At 45.0% G+C, this 16,551-nt stretch overlaps 1 protein-coding gene across 1 annotated transcript; it reads right to left on the minus strand.

Moving 5' to 3' along the window:
- Nucleotides 1–448: 448 nt before the first annotated feature.
- On the minus strand, nt 449–15,367 carry st3gal2 (ST3 beta-galactoside alpha-2,3-sialyltransferase 2). Its single transcript, XM_034587278.1, has 7 exons — nt 13,519–15,367; nt 7,754–7,813; nt 7,163–7,296; nt 4,901–5,080; nt 4,330–4,375; nt 3,358–3,477; nt 449–3,220 (listed from the first exon to the last, which is right to left on the minus strand). Exons 1-7 carry the CDS (start codon nt 13,858–13,860, stop codon nt 3,047–3,049), a joined length of 1,056 nt encoding a protein of 351 aa, XP_034443169.1. The 5' UTR covers nt 13,861–15,367; the 3' UTR covers nt 449–3,046.
- Nucleotides 15,368–16,551: the final 1,184 nt, after the last annotated feature.

Below are 16,551 nucleotides of genomic sequence, written 5' to 3' on the forward strand. Positions count from 1 at the left end.
GACCTGCTGGGGGCGCTGTAACGCCCCAACCCTCCTCACTATATGTATGTGAACAGAAGTGATTAAAACTTAAAACATTAATAAGGACGAGCGTCACAATGTCACGTGGTTTTATCCCTAAACTTCTGACGTCTGCTGTGTTTTTACATCTGCTGCAGCTGTTGACTCTCGAGCTTCCTACAAAGCCTCTATTCATAACTTACACTATCTCCCTTTTCTTTGTTACACATTATGAGTCAATAGAGCAATAAAGTGACTCTGTGGAGAATCTGTTTGTGAACAGCGTTTTCCAAAAAGGACTTAATAGATTTGTTTTAAAGTTAGTGGGGGGGGGGGGGATGACCCAAGGAAGACGCCATTAAATTGCGGATCTGGATCAGGAAGTGGTTACTTTCTTTCTGTGATAAAGGGCATTGAACTCAAACAGAGAAATAAGTGACGATGTTTCTTTTTCCAAACTTAAAGGTCCCTTGTGGAGTTTTTGTTAGATTTTGTTAGATAAATCATATTATATCCTGAATTGTTAGTATTCATGTGTAACATCTTCTTCTTCTCTACCTTTGGTGCATCGCTGCGTTTCTGCCACTTGCAGGTATGTGATATTAAATGCACATATACAAGAATAAATAAAACAGGCACCCACATAAAAAAAAAAAAGATCACTCCATAGCACTAATATTCATCGAAAACTCCACAGGACACGTTTAACTTTGAATGTCTTAAATGTTTGAATTCAGGTTTCCAGGCGATTTCAGTCAACTAAGACTTTTACCTTTTCTACAGTTTTCTGCTGAGCACATGAAATAATATGAAGAAAGTGTTGATTCATTCAAAAAGATAAATTTAGCGTAAATACTCAGGAAAGATATTAGTCATTGCACTTTGAAAACCACACGTACGTAGAACTTTGAACTGTTGAAACGCTGCTCTTCTCCTCTGCAGCCTGCGGCTCTGTCTTTACAAACACATCTGTCACATCGCGTTAACACGGATTTACAGTTTCAGCTCAAAACAAACACTTCTATTTTCCTGCTTCTCTACGGAACCGTCTCTTGGATATTTGTTTTCCGAGCCTGTCTAGCAGCACTTCCTTCACAAATATTTGTTCAGGCGTTCCAAGATTTAAATGACCAACAATGGAGGATACACATTTGTAAATGGATATCGTTTGCTGGTGGAACCGTTAATGTGCCACCTGGATGGAAAACTGAGCCAATAGTATGAATCCGGCCAAAGTGCAAACTTAACACTAAACAGTAGAAAACCAACAGCTGAAATCTGCAGTCTGCAGGAGGATGTGCCTTCATCGGGAGGACCAGAACAGGTAGTGCAGTTTATGCAGAACGGGGGTGGGGGTGAAGTCTAAGGCGTCTGGCGGCTACACCCCCTTCCAGACATAGCTGGCGTTCTAATTGGCTGAGCAGGGACCATAGGGCTGGTGGTTAATGACGCCGAGCTGCTGACTGAAGTTAAATAGGTCCCAGATCCAGTGGGAGTTTCTTTCACCTTAATCTGGGGCGAAAGCACTTCGCTGGGACACAGGAGGTTAGAGTGGGAGATGTGTGACAGGGAAAAGAAGCAGTGGTTTCTTTTTGTCTCAGTCCTTTAAGAAACCAAAGTGGTGAACCCAGCACTGTCTGTGTAGGAGTGTGAAGAGGATAAACAACACTGGGGAAACTTTTTAGTTTCATCCTATAAAACACTGGAGCAAGTGATGTGTTTCTAATGCTGGCTTTGTCAGACTGGCTCTTCATGCCCCAGCTCCCCAGTCCTCCTCCCAAATTAGACCCTCACAGACCACATGGGGATTTAACTCAGGTCCAGAAACCAGCGTGCCTCCATTCAAACATGAAATCCCAGGAGATGGACTTTTGGCCTCATTAGAGTCTCACGGAGTCAAACCAACGCTCTCCCAGTGAGTCAGGAGTCTGCTGCTGGACCTGTGGTTTCTGTGGCGTTGGAAATCAGGCCAGAGAAGCTGATGCTCGTGCTGCAGCCAACGTTTTTGAGTCAGAACAGACCAAAAGCAAAAGTCTTGAATAGATCTGCAAGGTACCGAAGCCTTGCTAATGCTTGTTTGGACCTCGGGGGGGGTTTAAAGGACACTCGCTACAAACCCACAGCAACCACCTGTCATCTCATAACCAATCGTTTTACAGCCCATCAGAGAAAGTCCTTGAGACGCTGTCTTCTGACATAAAGTGGAGTTAAGAGGCGAGAGATGTTTTACCTCGTATGTGATTTGAGAAGAACAATTCTCTCTCAAGTGACAGCAAATCAAAACAGGCCCTGGGGTCCTGGCAGAGCTGCAGCAGTCGTCCCGGTGCCCTCGAAATGTTTGACAGTACAATAACGTCTGAAAGCGCCACAGTTTTCCACAGTTTCCACAGTGTCCATAACCTCAATCTGGTCTGATCCTGGTGTTTGTTAATATCCACAGGTTAGAAGGTGATCTGTCAGTTCCCTGTCAGACACCATGTGGCCCCCTGGATCCTAATGGTGCAGTTAGGGTGGTATTTTCAGTATGTTGCATGGATTAAATACTAATTCCACTGGTTTGAGTCCAGAGGTGGGACATTTATCAGTGAGATCCATCCCTCTCCGGCTGTCTCGGCACTGTACACAGTCAAAGTCGGTGTTTGTGGTGAAGCTGCCCTGGGAAAGAGATCAGTGGTCTTTGTCTGTCACTCCTCACGCTGAGCCAGTTACCTCACAGTCAAACTTAAGGCTCAACACTCCCTTTAATGTCAGTTTAAAGTGAGCACAACTACTTATGGATCTACATGAATCTTAGGATCCCTGTTCCTTGATCCTACACCACGTTCTCCAATCAGAACCAAGACTGTTGAGCTATTTCCCAAACGTGAGGGAAAGAGAATTGGTACCAGTTCCCTTTTGACATTTCATCTTGCCTTCAGTTTGGATTTGATTGACATCGTCTGCAAACCAGAACTGAAAGAGCTAAGTGAAAGTGAGAATATCTAACACATTCTAAGTGTCTGTTTCCTAACATGAACCCTTGGATTCATGCTGCGTGACTTGCTGGTTATTTCCCAGGGAATACAGTGATTTTTTCGGCCTTGGCCAGCTGCTGGATTATCTGGGCTTCGTAGTCGGCATCGTGGACGCCCGTCTTCCTGAACTCTCCGGAGTAGCGGTTCTGCTCCCAGTAGTGGTGCCAGTTCCCCCGGCTGTCGGCCCCGAAACCGAACACATTCACCTGGAGGAGATGGACAAGTGAGTGTCAGGAGCCTGTGTGTGTTTACACGTGCATGTACAGAATCTGAGCTACGGTTTCAGCATTTTACAGCATGTTGGTGACACTGTGGAGGCAAAGTGAGAAAGTGAAGCGCTGACCTCATCACAGACGTGAAGGGCAAAGAAAAGCACGAGCATGCCCGTGGAGGGGTAGCGTCCATGATGCCGGGTCCAGTGGTCGTGGATGTATTTAAAGAACGCTGGGTTGAAGACCTGGACCTGGACGGTGGACAAACAGAAAAAAGAGAATACGATTAAATTGCTGCAAACAAACCAACCAAACAAGAAGTGGCTTCTGTCTGCAATGGGAATGGATTTTAATCTGCATTCACTCCCGGGTCAAATGACTCTGCAGTAGACTCAAGTTTTAATCTGCTCCGATCAGCCATGATGGAAACGTGACACCCTGTCGAACACACTAATTTGACAAGGCAGCGAGGTGAGAGCGCGCCCCAGTTGTCAGTGCTCTGAGATATCGTACACGAGGCTCCAGGGAGAAAACATAACTCCTCTACTGGCAATTGAAAAGGAGTCAATCTTCTTTTTAGTGGGTTTAAAAAAAACTTGTATAGAAGCTGCTTTTGTTGTAAAACAGGTATAAGAATCAAACTGAAAGTGAAGATGTTTTTCACTTTTACAGCATCGTCCCACAGTGTCATATTTATAAAGATATAGATTTCATATCCACGTCGTTCAGAAGAGTCCAACAGAAACACAATTAAAATAATCTCAAGGCTTTATGCTGCTCAGAGCGTCGCACTGGAGGAGGAAATCTTTTTAATCTATAGTTTAGACACTGTAAAAAACGGATTCTACGACCAGGTGACGATGTTCCCGAAGACGTCACAGGACGGGGATTTATTTGAGTGAATTTATATTTTCATGGATTAAAGAACGAGCGGGAAACGAAGGGAAGGTTTATAATCTAACTGTAATCCTTCATCAACCATGAGGAGGGGGTGGGTTTAATTGCAGACGGGGGGGGGTCAAAGTGTGTGTGTGTGTCTGCTTACATGTATGTGTTTGCACATAACTGTGAGAATGACCAAAACTAATAAGTAAAATTCATACCTTGTCTTTATCTACACGGAGGAACTGCTTCACTGGAGCGTAGGTACTGAGAGAGAGAGGGGGGGGGGGGGGGGGGGGGGGGGGGGGAGAGAGGGAGAGAGAGAGAGAGAGAGAGAGAGAGAGAGAGAGAGAGAGAGAGACATTGATTAAACACATCCAATCAGCACTTTAAGTGATTGCTGCAGCTATGAATTCTGGATAATTGACAGCTGACAGATTGTTCCAACCCAGTGACTCTCTGGCTTCTCATAACTTTGCTGAGTGTGTGTGGGTGTATACGTGTGTGTGTGTGTGTGTGTGTGTGTGTGTGTGTGTGTGTGTGTGTGTGTGTGTGTGTGTGTGTGTGTGTGTGTGTGTGTCTACAAAGTGAAATGTGTGCATGCCCTCCCACTCCACTCTACTCACTGAGCATGTGTGTCTCGGCACTCTGAAGTTAAATTTGCGTATTCCAACATTTTAGCGCCTCGTGTTTTTTTGTGCACATGCATGTTCGTCCACAAAATGTGTTAATCCATGCTTATGCATCTCTGTGTCTTATGTGGCTTATGCGTGTGCGTGTGTGCCTTCTTACAATCGAATCTGGCCGGTGGACAGAGCGCTGGTGATCCACACAAGATCCAGTGTTTTGAAGGGAACCAGCACGAAGCTGACGTTGGCAGCCAGGTTTTTGGCGCTCTCCGGGTACATGAAGTGATGAGTGGTGTGGCTGCCTGCGTCTTCCTCGTAGCCCACTGTGGGGGCCAGGTTTATCCTGGGAGCAAGAGGGAGAGATAAAACAGCATGAGAGAGGGATGTCTTCAGGTCGCGCATCATCTGTTGAGGCTGGGCAACGGAAGCTTTGGTTCAAACCCCAGCAGCAGTCGCTCATCATTATTATTTATGAGTATTATGCGGCTGCCAGTCCCAGTGTGAAATAGTAAATATGTGCAGCAGAACATACTGATCTTCGTGTGATGTTTTAAAGAAACTCTACTGCTGTTTAATATTAAACCATAATCAAGTTAATTCAAATGTACATGATTATAAAAGAGTTAAAAACCATTACAAAGCTTTATTTGATTTATTTAGGATTCACTGGATATACCCCGAGTTTCAATTTAAACATCCTGTTGAATTCATTTCCTTCATTATTAACAGCATTGAATGTATATATATATATATGTATATATATATATATATATATACATTCAATGCTGTTAATAATGAAGGAAATGAATTATATACATATATATATATATATTGATAATTACTGATATCAATAAATGAAAAAAAATACTGTGATTATATATTTAAGGTATCATGAAGTCACTGATACACATTTGGGGCCTTGAAGATCAACAGCAGCTTTGTGTCGATGCATTAATTGATGTTTCAGCCATTTGGAGACAGAACAGGACGATGGAACACAAAACTAACATCATCTTAAGAAGCTGATATGAAGAAAATCTGTTCTTACCGTAAGTACACAATGGTTCAGCATTAACATTTATTTAAATGAATGTTTTTGAGTTTAAACTCGTCTGACTTTGACAACATCTTTAAAACTCACTAATACGTATGTTTGTTTGGTCTTAAATTAAATTCAAAACTGTTGCCTTCATCATATAAGAAAAACATGAAATAGTTTCAGTTTCCTTGAGTTTCTTCCTCTTGTGCTGTGTCGACTTTGTGCTGCTGAGGATCATCTGCCTCTTGGACAAGTTGTTTGTACATTCACAGCATTATTCTTCATCCTTTGTTGACTTGTTTACAGCTGAGCCTCTCAGCTCAGTGAGCTGCAGACGTCTGCTGTATTTACTGAGTGCGTTGTTTAAGACAACATGAAGCTGCACCCGAACATAATGGCCACCGTGCACATCTACCCATCTGTGAACAAAGCAGATGCTGGTGAGACGGCAGACAGACAGGAGGTGGGCGGCAGGGGTGAGTGGGACCGTTGTGGGCCAAGTTGATTTTAAAATCAAATGAGGATCAAACTGCAGCGATGAGACGGCGTAACAGGAGATGGAAGCTGGAGGCGGCCCACGCAGGTCTCCTGCCGCTGCCACGCTAATGGAGGCTAATGTCTCAAGCACAAAGAAATACTCTGCACTCCTGCATCGTAACCAGCATGGGGCCTCGACTCAGACACTGCACGGACCAACATATAGCTGCTGTGTGTGTGTGTGTGTGTGTGTGTGTGTGTGTGTGTGTGTGTGTGTGTGTGTGTGTGTGTGTGTGTGTGAGTGTGTGTGTGCGTGTGTGTGTGTGTGTGTGTGTGTGCGCCAACTGACAACAATCACGCTCTGTGATCCAGGGGGAGGAGTCTGCCACACAGGGATTTATGTTCCTCAGTGTAAGTCCGAGACCCGATCTATACATTTGAGCCTCTGACCTCACCAGAGACCTCTCTGTCGACCAATAGGAGAGCTGGGTAGTGGGCAGCATTACACACGGAGATTAAATATAGTATCAGAGGAACACGTCAGCTGATCTGCATCTTGATTCTGTAATTTCCCTTTCGGATTAATAAAGCACTCAATCTATCATCTATCTTTAAAGTACATCTCCCCCTCGTGCACACGCACACACAAACTTGATGATGATGATGTAACTTTAATGACATACTGTGCACGGTATAGTTCTCTCCTCACATGAACTCTCTCCCCTCTCCTCTCCAGATGTCTCTCTCCCTCCCTCCTCCTCCTCCTCCTCCTCCTCCTCCTCCCTGTTTCAGCCTTCATCTTGGTATCTATCTCATCTATCTTTTGGGATTGCTCTGTCTAATGCAGCCCTGTATCCCCTCTGGTTTCTATCACTTCGCTCCTCTGTCCAAAGCCTCTATCCCCCTCACCTCATGATGTAGTTGTGTCCGTCTATAGTGGCGCCATACCCGGCCCCGCGGAGGTTTCCGGAGTTTCCCACCACCGCACAGCGTAGGCAGCGTCCCGGATCCCACGAGCCGTACGGAGACCTTCCGGGAATCACCTGCAATAATAGATGGAATATGAATAAAGCCGAACTGGATTGATGCTACACGTGAAAGTAAATAGGTCATTATTAGTACTGGAAGAGCAAGAGACAAAAAATAACCGAACCTACAGCTCAGACCAGATCGTAAACATACATCCTGGTCTCTACTGGGGTGAATTCTTCATGAGGCCCTTCATTAAAAATAAATAAGCCCCTTCCACCCTCAGGGAGCCAGACTGAGATAGTCAAAGACACATCCTTATGTGAACGCTCAGTCCTGTGCTTGGAGTCAGAATAGATAAAAAAGATATAGAGATACATTAAACGGGAATGAGCCGGGTCATTGATAAACCTAATGTCCAATAAAAGTAAATCTGCTCCCCTCTGCCTTTGCCCAAGAGTGTGAGGTAATGACTGGGCGGATTTGAAAGCACCACAGCAATGGAAAGATGAATTAATGATATAAAAATACCTGGAACAGCCTCAGCAGCACCTGCTGGATGCTGTGTGGTTTAAACTGGGGCTGTAACATCTAGAGAGAGAGGGAGAGAGAGGGAGGGAGGAAGAGAGGGAAGAGAGGGAGGGAGAAATAAAGTACGGTTAGGATGCGTAGTTTCTCCTCTGCAGACAAATTGGATCTGACAACAGACTTTAAGCATGTACGTGTGTATGCATCTGCCTGCATTCATGTGCAAATAAGCAGGTGCTTGTGCAGAGCTAGTGTGTGTGTGTGTGTGTGTGTGTGTGTGTGTGTGTGTGTGTGTGTGTGTGTGTGTGTGTGTGTGTGTGTGTGTGTGTGTGTGTAACAGCCATGTGTCAGACTGATGGGATGCAGTCAGCTCTGGTCAGAGGAGCAGAGACATTTCTGTCCACATGTCAAAAAAGAGCTGAATTTAAAAGGAAAAACAAATAACACAGTGAAGGAAAGAAAATAAGGAAACTGTCAAAAGGAAAAACAAGAAGTGCTTGTTTTTATCATTTTATCAACATGTCATGCGCCTGGTTGTCTACAAGTAAACTCTTCAAATTACAGCTAAATAGACGAGACTGTTAAAGTTTCTTTCCAGGGTTTCTCTCTGAAACGTCCCTGAGACCTTCTGTTCATGAGGGTTTTCATCTCGTGAAGGTCGTCAGGTTGTAGGTTGGGCGTTTGTCCCATTCTTGTAAATGTGATATCTCAAAAATGACTCAAGGGAATTTCACAAGATTTGGCACAAATGTTCATCGAGACTTAAAGAGGAAGTGATAACAGTTTGGTGGATTAAGGACAAAGGTCAAGGTCACGGTGACCTCACGAATCACAAAACTCAAAAATCAACAAACTAATGAAAAATTGTTGGAGGTGAACAAGTATTCGGCGTTAATTCTAATTCTTAATTCCTTCTGATCATGGATTTGAACGTCCACTTTTTTGGGGGCGGGTGCAAAGAGAACAATGACACAAACTAACAGATGCTCACAAAACAGTTGTTCAATTTAGAAGGAAAAATAAAAAATCTTGTTCCAATTCCAGCATCTGCCAAACCAAACAGGAAAATGGGCAGTCGTGCATGTAGAGACAGAAAGCAACTGCACACGCGCACACACACACACACACACACACACACACACACACACACACACTCCTTTTCACCCACCATCGGCCTTAATTCACTTTTCCCAAAACAGATCTCCTCCACTTGTGTTTTCATTCTTAAATCCTCTCCAGCAGTTTCCGTTGCCCTCACGTCTAATTCCCTCTCTTTAATTTCCCTTGCTCCCCTCTTCGTTTCTCCTCCTCCTCCTCCTCCTCCTCCTCCTCCTCCGGTCTCTCTTCATCTCTCTGGTCTCTCTGGGACGCCCGTTCACCTCGCAGCTCATCAGTGCTTATTTGAAACCACAAAGTCTTAAACTTCCCATTGCTCTCTCTCTCTCTCTCTCTCTCTCTCACTCACTTCGCCTCTCCTGTTGTTAGCTCTCTGCATTTCACTCTCGTACATCCCTCCATCCTTTGACTCCCTGCATGACACCAGAGGCAGCTGCACCGCTGCACCGCTGCACTTCAGGGGCTGCTAATGATGTTTTTTGGCAGCCATGACACTGTTGTCTCGCTTCCTTCCTTCCTCTCTGGTGTTCTCTACCTCCTGAAGTATTACCTTCCTGACGTCTACTTTCATTTAAAACAGTATTTCACACACAAACATCCTGATACAGGAGTCGTCTTGACCTTTAACTGGTTGTGTATCACTGGCGTAATAGCCCCACTCCAAAACTACATATATTTAAAATGGCTAAATTATAACTCTACACCTTCCTTCCACGTGTTGGGACTGGGATAAAGGAATATGCTAATATGGCCCTTGCCTCTGCACCCCCCCCACCCCCCCCACCCCACCCTCACAGCGCCACCTGCAGCTGAGGAGCCTTTTCCAGCTCCTAAGCTCCACCCACAAGATGACAGGATTGGTTTCTTAGGTTTAAACAAAGTACAATAAGTGTAAATTAAGAGATTCTTGCAAATTAAAAAGCATTGAACCACACATTTCTCGAGTAGAGATTTATTGTCATTAAATATTTAAACCCAGTAGCTGCCAGATGTAACGACAGATTGTATTAATGAAGGACGAGTCTCCACTTCTTCCCATTGTATGAGAATGAATCCTGGATACAGGTGCTGCAAATTATTTTATTGGTTTATTTCTTTAATTCTCTATTCAACTCTTATTTCTTTCTTTCTAAATGCTTCTGCTTATGTTGTTGTTACTATTACTCATGATGCCTTTGATTATTTTGCTGTTGAAACGCGATGTTCAAATAAACTTGCCTTTTAAATTTAGACATCTGTGGAAGTAAATGTTTTTTCTTTTCAGTCTCAATATCATGCAAACTACATGCATGCAAATGTTCTGCTGAAAATCCTCTACAGTTAATCATAATAAACCAATGAAGAGTTGTGTTGGAAATCCTGAGTGTGTTTAATATCTTCCCTAAAAAATAATTTGGACAGAAAATCATTGTTTTAAGTATTTATTTAATTTAATACTTGATGCTTTCTTCTCCTCAGGCAGGAATCCACAATAACACATTAATTTGGATTGAAGAGCGTGAACTTAATCATGCATGAGATCATTTATCTTCTGCTTTCTTACAGACACTGGCTGATTGGACTTGGTACTAAAAGCAACTCAAAGAAATGTGGAGAAAACAGACAAGGCCGAGACGTTATTTCACCCTTTCAGTCTCACCAGAGAGAAAAGCTATAAGTGACTGTGGAGCACTTACACAGCCTCCTTCTCCCTGTCAGTCAGGAAACAACCACTTTCTTACTTTTATATTATGTTGTCCAATAAGCAAACATTGGTTTGAATCTCTCTCTAATCTTATTTGACTGCAGACACTGGTATGTTACATTAGTTTGATATGGTCCTGTACGTTTCTTCTCTTTGCTCTAGTTTCATTTATTGTTTTCCTCACACATTGAATATTCTTCATTTCTTCTCTGTTCTTTTTCTGTCCTCCTTCTTCCCTATTTACCCACTTTATTAGTCAATCTGTCTCATCCCTCACTCGCCTCGTTTGAAACTGCAAGGTCATTCCCGCCTCTCTCCACCAGGAGGCACCCCGCGGAGGCCAGGACAAGGACTTTCTCCTCTTTGTTTCCAGACGACTTTGCATTGATTGTCTGTCTGTGTCTGTAAAGTGACCTTCAATGTGAGTTGCAGTTTTCTTCTATTGATTGAGATTATGTTTCTGAAGAATTGGTATGAAGGTTATTGGAAAATCTGTGGTCTCACTTGTTATTTAATATTAGGATGAAGTTAGCATTTGGCTGATTGCTATTGGAAACATTTGTGGAACTTAAAAGTGGAATTATTCAACATGATTTAAAGACAGATTAGGGATTTGTGTGGTCGAGATATTTTGTTAAAGATGTGTTCCTCTCTTTGTTTAGAATTATGAAAATCAGCATTCACATCTGGACAAATGCTTGCAACTCTCATTTCCTGGAGATTTGTGGCTCTAGTTAAAATCCTAAATCCAAAACATCCGTCCTTTTGTCATTTCATCACTCCTATCTTCCATTTTTCCACTTTCACTTTATCCAATATTTGATCTCCCCTGTTCCCTCCCCACCCATTTTTCGTCTCTTAATGTTTCCCCCCCCCCTCTCTGTGTTTATCACCTCACTGTTGCTGTGTGACCTAATGACTTGGCAGCTGTTGGCCTGTGTTTGCAGTTTTCAGTCATTTCAGAGCGGGGACTGAGGCTGCTGCTCTGAAACAGGACTCTGAACCAGCCGCTGAAGGGCATCCCATAATACTGGAAACGCCCACAGACCCACACAAACCCATCTCAAGTTGACTAACACACCCAAATGAATACACACCCATGAAGACAAACGCCAACACAAGTCCAACCGTAGGATTCTTTGATTAAGGCCTTGTCTCCACAATTTTTTATGGATATTTTCCCCTCCAATTAAACCCCCAAAAATCTGTCTATGAAATTAATTCTACAAAATATCTCAAACAAGCCTGATGGGCCAGTAGGTGGCGATAAGGTCAACATCAACAACCCGTCAAATACCAGAGAAGAACACAGTGAGCAGCCTCATTGAGCTTGTTCTCCTTTGCCGGTGGAAACTTCAAAACCAAGATCATGGCACAAATGATCAGGTGCGACAGACCCCTGTGAATGTTGGTAATGTGGTGCAGTGATGCTAAATGTAGCTGTAATAGGACAGTGCTAACCAAATGTAGTGAATCTGGTAGTAAGCTGTGATGAGAGTTTTTGAAAACCTGCACTTTTGAAAGCGTTTGTAAAAGTCTTTGTTCCAGTGACTTAAAACGTTCTTTGAGTGTCGAAGATATTCACATTAGTGTGGACTCGGCACAAGAGCGTCCCGTCCCTCTCACTCTCTCTCTTGGAGGATGGAGTCATTTCAGTTTCTTAGTCATTGCTGAGTTGTGCTTTAAGAGCCAACATAGAGAGCAGCCAACCCTGCGATGTTCCACTTCCTCACTAACACCCTGACATGTGACTGGCAAGGGGGGTTCATGAGGGGCATGTAGTTCTTGTGCGAAGGGATTGGTTGGCTCAGCGATGAGGAGTAGGGAGGAGAGATGTGCGATTATGATCTGTTACTTCCCCTGCATGATCAAGATGAACGCAACTGGTTCTTGCCTGGCTGATGCGTGCACTGCGTCAGAGGATATCGGAGCCTTTCACAACTTTCCCCTGTAGTGTAGCTGGGCTTTGCAGCTCAGTTGAGGGGGGGGGGGCTGCGCTGAACAGCCAGGTCTAATTCACAATAAATAGCAGCTGTTGCTGTCTCAGCATTTTGGGTCCCAGTGTGCGATTGGCCCGAGAGGCCCGGCCAATTCACATGTGGAATCTTGTTTGTTTAGTCCAAAGTGGTTTGAAGGAGGATTATGTGTCACGACTTATCCAGAGGCAAACAAACAAGATGGACACGTAGTGGTTAGTGAGCGCGAGAGGTGCTGGTAAACAGGTTCCGTTATCTTTAGACAGAGCCATGCTGGTACTTTGTTTTTAGTCTTTATGCTAAGCTAAGATAAACTAAGCTAAGCTAAGATAAGCTACCTGGCAGCTGGCTCTCTTCCGATATAAATCTCAGCTAGAAGACAAACAAGAGTTCCTCCTAAAATACAGTTATTATTGACTTGCAAAGTAGGGAGAGTTTATTTTGTCACTTTCCCCAATGTATTGCCTCAAAGACAATGTTACATGATTCCCAGTTGGAGAACGTCTACGGTTCTAAATCAACAGTGTGTTAAAAAGTCTCTGCAGCGATTCCCAAGGTGCATTTCTGTAAGAAACCACCAACCACCAGGCTTAAAACCCTGTGGTGGGCAGCCAACGGTGAACCGGAGGCAAACAATTATGATGTTGAGAAAACACCATCTGCAGCTTCAGAATCAGCTCATAACAATTCTGGATGAATTCAGCGTCTCTGGTGCAATGTTTAATTTTCAAAATGCTTTGTTCACTCCAGTTCTGATTATTGCCTCTAACTGGCTCCTTCTCTAAAGCAATGACGACTGAGGCTCATGGGAGCAGATGATGAACAAAACATTTCTCAGACAAACAATCAAGTCTGGTGTTGGTAACATTAACCTGTGGGAGAGTCGTGTCTTTCTATGTAACAGTGAGAAGATTTCAAAATGGAAAAACACTTGTGGCACCAGCTTCACAACTTTATCAGACATTAGTAGGTAAAGTGATCTGATTACTTACCACCCACCAGTAGTAGACATCAGACAGCAGCTGGATGTTGTCTCTGGTCCAAACAGGTGAGATATCCGGGTCAAAGTTCTCATCGAACCAATCAGAAACGCCAGGGTCTCCGACACAGCGTGGGCAGGCACATGTCTTCTGCTGCGGGGCGTCAGGTGCTGACAGGCGGTGTGCGCCCGCGTAGCTGGGCACGAGCTTCACTCGCCTCGACTCCTCCCACCCGGGCGGCTCCAGGTAGTTGAAGCTGACGCCCCCGCGGAGGGAGACGGAGAAGAAGAGCGAGGTGAGGAAGACGAGAGCCAGCGAGCCGAAGAGAACACAGATCCTGCGGGAGCATCTCATCCTGCCTCCTTTCTCTGCTCCGCCTCCTCCTCCTCCGGGGCTACCTGCACCTCCTGCTGCCCCGGCCACCCCTCCACTCAGCCACGGCCTGAGCTCGGAGAGTCGGGGCCCTCCCCGGGATAGACCCCCGCTCCAGGCCCCCCAGCCCCAGCGCCTGTCCCGCTGCAGAGTGGAGGACGGGATGCGGCCCCCCCATGGCCATGTCCCCACCCCCGGGCCTGCCACCGTCCCCAGCCCACTACCTCCTCTGCCTCTTTGCAACGACCACCAGTGGCTGGTCACCGTGGTTGGGACGACCTCCTGCCTGTGACTCTGGGCCACGGGATCACCCACGATATCAGACGCGTGAAACACACTCACACACTGATGGAGGACAAGGTGTCAGAGTCGATTTGTCTCACAGTCAAGCTGTGCAGTCAGCGATGCTCCGACGCCTTCTCCCCGTCTCCTGGTGGAGTCTCTCTCTCCCTCTCCTCCACAGCTATGTGCTCATCTCTCACACACACACACACACACGAGTCGCAGCTGACTCACATTCACTGCTTCAGAAGTCCTCTGCTTACAGTGTGAGGTGATCTCTCCTTCGCCTTTGAGCACAGACTCAGATTTCCTTGCACCTTTCTATCATTTGTTCTTCCTCTCCTTTTTTTCAACTTTCTAACTGTCCCCTCTCTGGCTTACACTGTCCTTATGTCCACCTGTCTGTCTTTCTTTCTCAGTAACAGCAGTGTCCATCTTCAGTGAAATCCCGTGGCTGAATTGCAGCAGACGCCTCTCGCCTCCTCTGCCATCCGTGTGAACGGAAAGCGTGGCGCTCCGTGCTCTCCCTCTTTTTCTGTCTCTCTCGTTTGCACTGAGGCGACGTAACCACAGAAAGCTGGCAGACTAGTTGAGAACAGCGGAAAGGGGGAGGGCAGAAGGGAGGAGGAGAGGGAGGAGGAGCAGTAAAAGGGAGGAGGTTTGGCCTGAAGGGTGTTCCATCACATCTCTAGCCATCCTCAACAAACAAAAAATACCTCTCTTCCCCTCTTTGCTTTCCTTTTCTCTGCTTGGTTCCTCTGTTGTCTGCCGTACTTGCAGTATTCGTTTTTCTCTCACGAGGTTCCCGTCACCAAGTATTTCTCCGTCTGAAGGTCTCTCCTTTCCCTTTTACTGCCTCCAGTTCATTGTGTGTTTTCCGCCTGTTTCTGAGCCGTTTGGTGTGTGGAGTTTAAAGCAGTCTTCTGTTGCCGTTCCTCTCCACACTCTCTTCAAACACAAAGTTTTTAAAAGTCGGGATAAAAAGTTTCAGCTCCTTGTGGTGAATGATGAAATCTTAATGAAAAAAGGGGCTTCCTGACGCTCATTCAACGGAAGAACAGCAGTTCCCACTATCGTCTCCTTGATGCCTGCGCTGCATTTGAGGGGATCTGCACAATTCAGAAAACATCCAACGACTAATCAACAAGTCCTTTCACTGCTCAGATGCGTCTCCATTGAGGTGGGGGGGAAAAAGAGACGTAGAAAGAATCAAAGTGTCACAAACGGATTGATCCACGTTCCTCTGATGGAGAGATTTTTGTGGAGATGGTTCATCTGGGGTAGAGGCTGCAGGGAAAGTGGTGGATGGAGTGATGTGCAGAGGGTGTGATGGGGAAAAACAGACAAAACCAATCAGCCCCAAATCTCATCTTCTCTCCAGCTGGCTTTCAGAGGACGGGGGGCAGAAGGGTTGGGGGGGCAGCATCTGTCCAGCTGGGATGTGTGTGTGTGTGTGTGTTTTGATGTAATGTATGAAGTTAGGCACGGGTTGCACACTGTCTGCCAGTTGCACTAATCTAATTGTGTTCTACAGCTGTGCGAGTGTGTGTCTGTGTGTGTGTGAACAACCTATTGGCTGGCGATACAGGTTTGTGGTGAGCTGGAGGTGCCTGCTGCTAATCTGCTGAACGGTAATCCTACGACAGAACCCCTGCAGCGCCCACTTTCTGCCGGCTGCCTGCCATTCATCTCATGCCCTGTAAACACCTTAACTCACTGACACAAGTTATACTGCTGTCTCTCTCTACTTAAATAACTTTTTAATGTGTTCCTCCAGCCCCTGAAGCTCGAACCACTGCTCCCATTAAAGCTATAAAATGGATTATTTCCTTATCAAACGTCCACGTGTGTGTTTTTGTGTCCGTCAGCTATCTTCTCTCCTCGTGTTGCCTGAAGTCGGGCTTCCTGTTCCGTAGAAAACCTGAGGAGAAAGAGAGAGAGAACGAGATGAGAGACTCATTAGCCTCATAGACCAGTTTGACTACTTTAATATTCCTCTTTTTCCATGTTGATCCCGTTTTAATTCTTCTCTTGCCTCAGTCTAACCCAGTTCACCACCAGGTTTAAGTTCTGGCTTCACATTTGACATTTTTCAGTCTTGAACCATTTGACAAGTTGGTATAGTCCAATTTTAGTCATTTACTCTCTTAAGAAAAACGTTTTAATCCATTTTTTGCCTACTTTTCCTCTCTTTGTTCTCCACCTCATTCTGACTCGTCTGCTGCTGTAACGAGTGAATCTCCCCAGTGTGGGATCAATAAAGTTTTATCTTATCTTATTGGATGATATCAGACAGTGAAATTTAGTTATCCAATGTCTTGGGGGAGATTTTATGTGGATATCAGCAACATTAATCCTGTGTTGCTTTCAATTCCTGTTTGTTAGCAACAG

This window comes from Hippoglossus hippoglossus, chromosome 6, assembly GCF_009819705.1.
Source record: "Hippoglossus hippoglossus isolate fHipHip1 chromosome 6, fHipHip1.pri, whole genome shotgun sequence".
NCBI lineage: Eukaryota > Metazoa > Chordata > Actinopteri > Pleuronectiformes > Pleuronectidae > Hippoglossus > Hippoglossus hippoglossus.

Bases quoted from the DNA above. Each gene is read 5' to 3' on its own strand.
- st3gal2 (XM_034587278.1), bottom strand. From the start codon at position 13,860: ATGAGATGCTCCCGCAGGATCTGTGTTCTCTTCGGCTCGCTGGCTCTC. The intron at 7,297-7,753 runs GTATTTTTATAT...CTATTATTGCAG, and splicing joins TGCTGCTGAGGCTGTTCCAG to GTGATTCCCGGAAGGTCTCC. The intron at 3,221-3,357 runs GTCAGCGCTTCA...CATCTCCTCCAG, and splicing joins CCCTTCACGTCTGTGATGAG to GTGAATGTGTTCGGTTTCGG.